A 10547-nucleotide genomic window follows, 5' to 3' on the forward strand; every position below is an offset into this window, starting at 1 on the left:
TCCCACAAATATAGAACTTTTTTATCTTTCTACAGCTATTTTATTTTTTTAAAAATAGCTGTAAACAGGTAATAGAGCCTTGTTTGGTCTCTGACGTAAGTTTTTTTTTGTTTAGATTGCACTGAAAATACCCGACCGATTATCATTTATTTATATACGCGTGCAGAACTGCGAAATTAAGGGATAACTAACGGCAACATTGTTGGGTATGCAAGTTGACTAGCGGGACGTAAAAACTAGTGGTAACTGTGATATCTCGCTTGGTGATTCACACAGGTGGGGATTATATTCATCCTTTTTTCTAAAGTTGATGTAGAAAAAAATCTACGCAGAAAGGTTTAGAACATTAAAAACAACTAAATAAGTTTAAAAAGCATATAGGACATAGTGCGAGGAGTGATTTGAGTACTATTAAGTTTGGTGTTGTTTGTGGTAATTGAAAATAATCCACAATGGATATATCGAGTGAGCTCGTCAAGTTATTGTCTGATTTATCAATAACAACTGGAGACAGGGAAAAAAGTGATGCTTGGAGAAAAGCACTAGAAAATGCATATAATGCCGGAGTTACTAACTGGAATGATAGTGGTAGTAGAAGTAGAAGATACAGGCGTTACAGATCTCTAGAAGATTTATGTAGTCCACTCCTTACTGATACATATACTAGCCATGCTCCAAAAGAGAATGATAAGGATTTATTCATTAGAGAAACTATGGATGCCCAACATCAAGAAGTTAAAGGTAGGTCTATAGTATATAGTATATTTCGGTTGAAATGAAACTCGCTTATTTGTAAAGGGAGAACATTGCAGTTTTCATGAACCTCAGCCATACGGGGACTTATTTTATGAGGCGCCGTTTAATTTTTATGTGAAAGATTTATTTTTCTATATGATTGATTTATTTTAAGCTAGGGATGTTCGATTTAAATCGATTCTTCAGGAAATCGATCTTTTGACATGCGATTCCCGATTTTTTGAATCGATTAATCCAAAACCGATTTTTTATAGAATCGATTCATTTAGACCGAGATGCGTCATCATAACATCACAATCGTCATGCAACCACCAAATTTTATGCTCAATTTCAGAGGATATTGATTATGTAAGAAAAAGAAATTGTAATTATTGTGAAAACTGGAAATCGTCCGATTTTGACCAAAATTGGTATACACCCTATTTTGAGGTCGTAGATTACGAATCTGAACTTTTTTCTTTGCGGTCTCTTACCGTTTTTCAGAAAAACGGAAAATAATTTCAACAATGAATTTTTCTTTATTTCGGCCCTTATAAAGTAATAATTTCACTACATTTTCATTATATTATAGTTTATCTAAAAGCCACACTTGATTGAGGATAGAAAAATGTCCAAAATTTTACTGAAAAACACTTTTCTTTACAAAATAACAAACAAAATTGAGACCATATTGAGACCAGATGGAAGTTTGACACTTCATATATCCTTCTTTCTCTCTCCTATGTAATGAGTAATGAGAGAGACAAATATATTCTAGACCTAATCTAGAAATTTGAAAATTTACAACGTTGCCATATCTTCTATTTTTTCGGGTGATTAGGGATTTAAAATAAATTACCTATTATGAGATCTGACAATATGTAGTTAAATACAGCCCCGGATCTACAATTTTTTTCAACCGGGGCAAAAAATTGATAGTAGCGCCCCCTCTCTCCAGCGCAGCGCCAGCGTTTGAAATAAATTAATTTAAAAAACTTACAAATATCTAAATATACAGTTCATATCAAATAAACTTTTAGTCACGTGATTAAGCTTGACCGGCACAGCGTTGTCCACCTTTATGTATTTTCTTTAAAGCAAAATATTTTAGGTACCAAATATAAATTAATTATAAATATATAAACAGTTATTATTTACATCAACAGAACTCACCTTCTTAACAGCACTTAAGGGACATAAAGGGCCATTACTGCTGCTTTCCCATAATAAATTTGCGATGAGTTTGTTACAGCTATTAAGCTATCTTGTACACTTCGCACTAAAAGAGGTTTTAAAAAGAACAATGTTCGACTGCAAGGTCTGCTAGTAAACATTTTCGAGCTTAAAGTATCAAAACACTATTTATATTTAACCCAAAAACTCGTAATACAAAACTAAAGTGTTAAAACGAATGACAATGTCAGGAAATAAATAAATAAGTGCGGCAACTTGACATTTTTTTACAGCAGAGCTACCACCTGAATCCCCAGCGCGAATGTTAAATTCTAGTTAGTCAGCACGGCGTCGAATATGTCCATGGTTGGCCAAGGGTCCTTTGCCGACTTAGATCTTTTTTTGATATAATATAACAACAAAAGATTAACACCCTCGGCATGGAAGTTGTAACCAATGCAATCAAAACTCTTTCGTGCAACTTCGTGGATATAAATAGTACCTCGTTGCTCGTTGGTAAAATAGCAGTTATGGGAAGGAGCGGTTCTTCTGGCGACCACCTTTCGTAATCCCAGAATGAGCAACGTTACTTTAAATGCCAGAAACACATAACCCAACATTTTCAGATTGTTTACAAATTTATTTTTAGCAAATTTTCCTCTATTATGCATATAATTGGTTAAAAAAGTAACAGAAAATAGCAAAAACATCATTGTTTATTGAATACCTAACAAAATATGTGCTAGAAAACCTTAAAAATATGAGAAATTAAGAAAAATTCGATGTTGAAGTAATTTTTTATTTTTCTGAAAAACGGTAAGAGACCGCCAGAAAAAAAGTTCAGATTCGTAATCTACGACCTCAAAATAAGTGTATACCAATTTTGGTGAAAATCGGACGATTTCCAGTTTTCCCAATAATTACCAAAGAGGGTAATCTACACTCAACCGGAGTAATCCGCCGTGGTTTGCTGTCAATCGAAAACACCTTTTTTAAATTCATTTTCAGGACGTTGGATGGCACTCGGGCGCATATATTAAACAATATTCTCTATTACGCCAGTAAAAGGTGCTGTGTATCTCTATCCTTTAATAATAATTAGTCTCTGAACAAAGAGGGAAACATACTCTGCGAACTGACTATCCATACCGATCCAAACTGATTAAACAAAAAAACGAAATTACATTTTTTTCTATTTGACGTTTGACAACAGAGTTTGACAACGATTGACATTTTCTGTGAAATCTTGTTTGTCAATGTTATAATTTTAAATTTAATTTTACTTTATTTTGTTTTATGTTTTTTGTCGTGTGTAAAAAAGGTCATACAAAATAGAAATACATAATTTTAATTTATTGCGAAAACTGAAAATCAGAGTCAAAAATTGAATTAAAAAAAAGATCGATTCTCACTAAGATCGATTTTTTAGCTTGCGATTTTTCTTGTATCGATGGGCGGTCATTCGATCTAAATCGAACCAAAAAATCGGTTCTTTTTTACAGAATCACACATCCCTATTTTAAGCTTTTAAAATTCACCACAGCTCATTGAGGGCGTTCGAAGTGATTCTCCAAAGGAGAGATGTACAGGTTGTATCGATTTTTAGAAAATATCGATATCTAAGTTAAATTTATCAAGATTTATATAAATACATTATTCGACATTATTAGCGTAAAGTAAATGAATTTAGATTGGAATGCTCGAAATTTTGAAACTAGAGAGCAATTGAAGCTTTCAAAGCAAAAATGATGGTGTCATTTAAAAATATATACAGGGTGACCCAGACTTCCGAAGAAGCTCTATATTACAGCGCTTTCAGATGGAGCGGACTGTACGCGCGGATGTTCATCCGGACGGAGCATACGCGACACGCGACCCATGTCAAATTGTTCATATAAGCTCATGGTACTTGCTCGAAGTCGCAGACGGTCCGTCGCGGACGCTCCCCATCTGAAGGACGCTCCCCCGCTGTTAGGTTTTTGGTTTGCGATTTTCAACCGAACAACAAAATTAGTGGAATAAATTATATATCATACGCCAACGTATCACCAATTTTGTTTATTCTTTTTGAATTTCGAACAAATTTACTTATGCAAACATGACAACCAATGTAATCATGAACATTGATAAACTTATGTTTTAATTGTTACAATTAAATGTTAGAAAACATATTATGAAAAATCAAAATTTGGCAAACATTGATATTTCATAACCGATGATCAATATCGATGTTTTGCCTCGATGTCCCATCACTAATTCGAACTTGCCGCCGCGTCGTTCGTCACCTGTTTATTGTTTTGTTTTATGGGCAATGTTTTCTATCATTTCTTTTTCTATTCAACTAGAGAAAGACAAATGAGAAGTCTCTTACTGCTGTTTATCCAATGAAATGCTGCGTAAGCATTGTTGCCAATTTTATTTCTCATTTGTAAGCAATCTTTTTAAAAGTTTTTCAAAAATATGAAACAATATGGTTCTACTTTAATAAACAATTATTCATAACTTTTGTATTAGATATATAAAATTGTGCAGTAAGCCATGCAAAATGCAAAACAATCTTTCATCGTTCGTATAGTACATACGTTACAGCTCTTAAGTCTAAGGTTACAGCTTGCGTTACAGTTTAATTTCAGGAGTCTATAATTTGATTATTATACATGAGTTTATGAAATAATAATAATATTCATTATTCACTAGTGAATAATGGTTTCATTATTCACCGCTTCCACGGATATCTCGATCCAAACTCCAAACCAGAGCTGTGCTCGATCCAAACCGGCTTGGAATGCGATTGTACGTACAAAATAAAAAACAAAGGTGGCTATTGAACAGCATTGAAATGCCACGTCACGTTGCGTTGTCGCGCTGTTGTGTTTGCTTTATACTCGTTCGATATTTTTTTGACATTAAAAATAAAAACTTATATTAATATTATCTAAATTTTTTGATAACGTATAGTATTGTACTCGCATATAATGGCTGTTATTCACTTGGATGATTTATGACTTCATCCGCGTGAATAACAGCCACCATTATATGCTCGTTGAATAATTTACTATTATTATCGCATTTTAAACTACACCATTTAAAAATAATTTTTACTCAATGTAAAAAGTACAACTGGCTGTAAGCGCCATTAAAAAATAAAGAAGAGTACGTGCTAAATAATGACGTCTAGGGCTTGATCTCGCCAAAATTATTATCGATTGTCATTCCTCAGCCGTCTTTGAAAACATTTTTTCTATCGTATGGTATATGTATATCATATGGGAAAAATGTTTCATATCCCAGTATTATGCAGGGTGAGTTTTCTACTAGGTGAGTTCTCTATGGGTATATCTCGGAAACTACTGGAGATAGAGAGTCGGTTAAATGCGGAAAGAATTGCAGTTTTGTGTGGTCATAAATATGGCCCCTTTCAGATTTTTTAAAAAGTTCATGGCTTACTAGATATTCTTACTTACATTTATAATGGATTTAGTTCCTAATTCTATTATAATCTATTTTAGACGAAAAGTTTTCAGATAAAAGTTGTAGATAATCATATCCTTAATGAAATCGTGTCGTTTTTTTCTAAAGCTTCTCATTTGTGACATATGACACAAACATAAGTATGTTTGGTCCACCAATTGGTCCACCTCTTCCTATCCCTAAGTTTGCATAATTATAATATAATTTTTTTCTATCATTTCTTTCATTATGAGGGGGAGCGTCAAACAAAATTAATATTTCATCTTAAAAAGATTGCGTAGGTGGCGAACACGCAAAAATGAAAAGAAGCGCAAAAATTAACATTCTTTTTAATAATTCAATAATGTTTTTGGTAGGCCTTAAGTTAACTAACTAAAATTTGGTGTAGGTTCCATGCCTAGAACCACTAGCCATCGCTGATTGAGATAATCCTCATTTACAACAAAATTAGTACCTTAAACACTCAAAAATATTAAAACTAATATTTTTTTTTATTTCTAGGTGATATTCCCAAAAAATGTCACAGCTTTTCTCATCTTGAAAAGATCGGAAAGTATGTTAATCGTAATGAAACAACAATTAAAAGAAAAAATGAATATACAGAAGATTATAATAGAGAAACTATATCAAAATATAATTCACCTTCTGCAGAAATTAATAATGAATTAGTTGAAGCCCAACAAAATTCAATTTCAAATGATGCAGCCCGCGTTCAAAGAAACGATGAATATACAGAAGATAATAATACACAAACTTCAAAAGATAATCCACCTTTTGCAGAAATAAACAGTGAATTTGATGAAACCCAACAAAATTCAATTTCAAACGATGCAGTCCGTGTTCAAAGAAAATATGAATATACAGAAGATAATAATACACAAACATCAACAGATAATCCACCTTCTGCAGAAATTAACAGCGAATTTGGTGAAACCCAACAAAATTCAATTTCAAATGATGCAGCCCGTGTTCAAAGAAAAGATGAATATACAGAAGATAATAATACACAAACATCAAATGATAATCCGCCTTCTGCAGAAATTAACAGTGAATTTGTTGAAACCCAACAAAATTCAATTTCAAACGATGCAGCCAGTGTTCAAAGAAAAGATGAATATACAGAAGATAATAATACACAAACTTCAAAAGATCATCCACCTTCTGCAGAAATTAACAGTGAATTTGACAAAACCCAAGAAAATTCAATTTCAAACGATGCCACCAGTGCTCAAAGAAAAGATGAATATACAGAAGATAATAATACACAAACTTCAAAAGATCATCCACCTTCTGCAGAAATTAACAGTGAATTTGACAAAACCCAAGAAAATTCAATTTCAAACGATGCCACCAGTGTTCAAAGAAAAGATGAATATACAGAAGATAATAATACACAAACTTCAAAAGATCATCCACCTTCTGCAGAAATTAACAGTGAATTTGACAAAACCCAAGAAAATTCAATTTCAAACGATGCCACCAGTGCTCAAAGAAAAGATGAATATACAGAAGATAATAATACACAAACTTCAAAAGATAATCCACAAATTTGCAGAAATTAACAGTGAATTTGATTAAACCCAAGAAAATTCAATTTCAAACGATGCCACCAGTGTTCAAAGAAAGATGAATATACAGAAGATAATAATACACAAACTTCAAAAAGATCATCCAATCTTCTGCAGAAATTAACAGTGAATTTGACAAAAACCCAAGAAAATTCAATTTCAAACGATGCCACCAGTGCTCAAAGAAAAAAAATGAATATACAGAAGATAATAATACACAAACTTCAAAAGATCATCCACCTCTTGAACTGTGAATTTGACAAAACCTAAGAAAATTCAATTTCAAACGATGCCAATTAGTGCTCAAAGAAAAGATGAATATACAGAAGATAATAATACACAAACTTCAAAAAGATCATCCACCTTCTGCAGAAATTAACAGTGAATTTGACAAAACCCAAGAAAATTCAATTTTCAAACGATGCCACTCAGTGTTCAAAGAAAAGATGAGTATTACAGAAGATAATAATACACAAACTTCAAAAAGATCATCCACCTTCTGCAGAAATTCACCAATGAGTGAATTTGACAAACCCAAGAAAATTCACCTCAAACGATGCCACCAGTGCTCAAAGAAAAGATGAATATACAGAAGTTGATAATACAAATTTCAAAAAGATAATCCACGTTCTGCAGAAATTAACAGTGAATTTGACAAAACCCAAGAAAATTCAATTTCAAACGATACACCAGCGTTCAAAGAAAAGATGAATATACAGAAGATAATAATACACAAACTTCAAAAGATCATCCACCTTCTGCAGAAATTAACAGTGAATTTGACAAAACCCAAGAAAATTCAATTTCAAACGATGCCACCAGTGCTCAAAGAAAAGATGAATATACAGAAGATAATAATACACAAACTTCAAAAGATCATCCACCTTCTGCAGAAATTAACAGCGAATTTGGTGAAACCCAACAAAATTCAATTTCAAACGATGCAGCCAGTGTTCAAAGAAAAGATACAGCAGATAATAATACACGAACATCGAAAGATAATCTACCTTCCGCAGAAATTAACAGTGAATTTTTTGAGACCCAACAAAATTCAATTTTAAACGATGCAGCCCGTATTCAAAGAAAAAATGAATATACAGAAGATCCACCTTCTGCAGAAATCAATAGTGAATTTGGAGAATCCCAACAAATTTCAAATTTAGCTGATGCCGCCAGTATTCAACCAAAAAATGAGTATACAGAAGGTAATAATATAGAAACAAGATCAAAAGATGATGCAGAAATTAATAGTGAATTTGGCGAAACTCAACAAAATTCAATTTTAAATAATACAAATGCTCATTTGGAATCTGATAAGATTATAGTCAAACAGAACTTATTATGTTTGTATGATGGTATCGGTAATGATATTGTGCAATTCATACCATTATCGAGAACTTCATCTGAATTTATACATATAAGTATGAACTTTCCATTTAATATTACAAAAATCCATAAAATATTTAATCCATTTATACAAAAAGCATTTGAATTGACGCGTGAAATGAAGTACAGAAATATACAACCTCTCAGACTGTATCATGCGACTAAGCTGAGACATGTAGAAAGTATTTGTAGAAATAATTTTAATTGGAGATTGAGTGGCCATGAAAGAGGCCATAGAGTAGGTCATGGCGTTAATTTCACTAACGATCCGCATTTAGCTAAGCATTTCTGTGATAAATATTCAGAAAATGTAATGATATTGGCAGATGTGCTAGTAGATCTTCAAATCGAGGGTAGCGGTGATATGATTGTTCCACCTGAAGGTATCGATACTGCTATAAGAATAACACCAAGACACAGAACTTATGTTAAGTTCAATGACAGCGAATTTTGTCCTTTATATGCTATTTATTTTTCTTATAATTTTAATTATTCTTCTAGAAGATTTTTTCATATGTAACATTTTACATTTATCAGTTATTTTTATATTCTTTCAATATTTATGATATCTTCTTTTATTATGTTTCTATATTTGTATTTGTTTTCTATTTGTTATTTTGTTACTTAACTATAATAGTACCAAAGCATAAAACTTATGTTAAGTTTTATGACAGTTAATTATGTCCTTTAAATGGTCATTTATTTTTCTTTAATATCCTTTTTATGTTTTCTTTATTAATTTATATTTTCTTTATTATGTTTCTATATTTCTTTTTTTATAAGTATTTTTTCTATTTGTTAGTACTGCTATTAAAATAGTGCCAAAGCATAAAACTTCTGTTGAGTCCAGTTGTGTCCTTTATTTGTCATTTATTTTTCTTAAATATTCTTTTTATGTTTATTTCTAGTTCTTGTTAACTTTCTTCAGTAATTTATGATATTTTCTTATATTATGTTTCTATATTTAAGTACCTATTTTACTTTTCTCTTTGTTACTTGATACTGCTAGATATAAAAATAGTAATACTTAAAAATAATATATTAATAAAAACATAAAACTTATGTTAAGTTCAGTGACAAAATTGTCCTTTAATTGTTTTTGTGTAATGTTTTTTCATATTACAGTTTTTATTTTTATTCACTATTTATGATCATTTTTTTATGTAGATCTACAGGGTGGGCCAGAACTCCTCCGAAATATATAAAAAAATTGATGTATTTGGAAAATCCCAAAAAAATTTTGTTAGGCATAATTTTTTAAAAAAATAATAAAAAAAAGATTCCCATTCGTTTTGAACTCTTTTGCACACCCTGTATATTTCTATAATTTCTAAGTATTTTGTTTTTCTTTTCATTACACAGTGTTGAAGTATCCCTATTTTAATTCCGTGTGGTCAAGAAATTTTCTGATCAAGCAGGCTTTTAACAAATTCATAATCCCGAGCATAATTCTTAGATCTTGTAAAATACTCTACGATTTGATTAAGAGTTAGCCCTTGTTCAAAGCCAACTTGATAATATATTATTAGAATATTAATATGTAAGTTCAGTGACAGTGATTTTTTACTTATTTAATATGTTTTTTTTTTGGTTCCTATTATATATTTATGTTAACTGAGTTAGAATTAAACACATTTTTTATTTTTATAAGAATATTCTGAATGTTATGTTCAATTCGTGTCTATGACAATAAAAATTGGTTCATATAATATTTTCTTTTTATTTGATAACACTGAATTCAAAATTCAGGGTGAGTCTTAAATATTTAACACCGCGGATTATTACAGTTTTACGATTTTAAGTTTTGGAAATATATATTTTAGTATCTTGTAATTGATAATATTAGACAATTATTAGAACTAAATATTCTTGTGTAACCTCAGAAGAATAGCCAATTTAATCTACCATCGGTAACTGTTTTCTAAATGCATTATTTTTGATTTATCATATCAGTTTAATATAGTGGTATAACATTACACCTTCCATTGCAAACTAATTATATTTATTTATACTCCATGTTTAGTTATCTTTCTGAAGCCACCACAAAGTTGACCACGGCTTATGACCTTGATTATTTCGCAAAGTAGTACGAAGAATATAGACGCGTGTTATGGGCTTGGTGCATTTTCCGTCTGTGCTGCCACTATCGGAGAATATCGTAAACAACTAGTTATGGCTAAAATGGATACTTGGCTAGTTTTCAAACTAGCTAGC

General features: G+C 31.2%; 2 protein-coding genes across 2 annotated transcripts; both read left to right on the forward strand.

The window, feature by feature from the left end:
- Positions 1-247: 247 nt before the first annotated feature.
- On the forward strand, positions 248-6941 carry LOC115885226 (uncharacterized protein DDB_G0287625-like). Its single transcript, XM_030904062.1, has 2 exons — positions 248-741; positions 5881-6941. Exons 1-2 carry the CDS (start codon positions 453-455, stop codon positions 6939-6941), a joined length of 1350 nt encoding a protein of 449 aa, XP_030759922.1. The 5' UTR covers positions 248-452.
- A 562-nt stretch (positions 6942-7503) lies between these two features.
- Positions 7504-10022, forward strand: LOC115885227. Its single transcript, XM_030904063.1, has 2 exons — positions 7504-7541; positions 7614-10022. Exons 1-2 carry the CDS (start codon positions 7504-7506, stop codon positions 8851-8853), a joined length of 1278 nt encoding a protein of 425 aa, XP_030759923.1. The 3' UTR covers positions 8854-10022.
- The last annotated feature ends 525 nt before the right edge of the window (positions 10023-10547 follow it).

The sequence above is a fragment of the Sitophilus oryzae genome, unplaced genomic scaffold (genome assembly GCF_002938485.1).
Source record: "Sitophilus oryzae breed Bouriz unplaced genomic scaffold, Soryzae_2.0 scaffold_377_pilon_pilon, whole genome shotgun sequence".
NCBI lineage: Eukaryota > Metazoa > Arthropoda > Insecta > Coleoptera > Curculionidae > Sitophilus > Sitophilus oryzae.

Bases quoted from the DNA above. Each gene is read 5' to 3' on its own strand.
- LOC115885226 (XM_030904062.1), top strand. From the start codon at position 453: ATGGATATATCGAGTGAGCTCGTCAAGTTATTGTCTGATTTATCAATA. The intron at 742-5,880 runs GTAGGTCTATAG...TTTTATTTCTAG, and splicing joins CCAACATCAAGAAGTTAAAG to GTGATATTCCCAAAAAATGT.
- LOC115885227 (XM_030904063.1), top strand. From the start codon at position 7,504: ATGCCACCAGTGCTCAAAGAAAAGATGAATATACAGAA. The intron at 7,542-7,613 runs GTTGATAATACA...ACAAAACCCAAG, and splicing joins GAAAAGATGAATATACAGAA to AAAATTCAATTTCAAACGAT.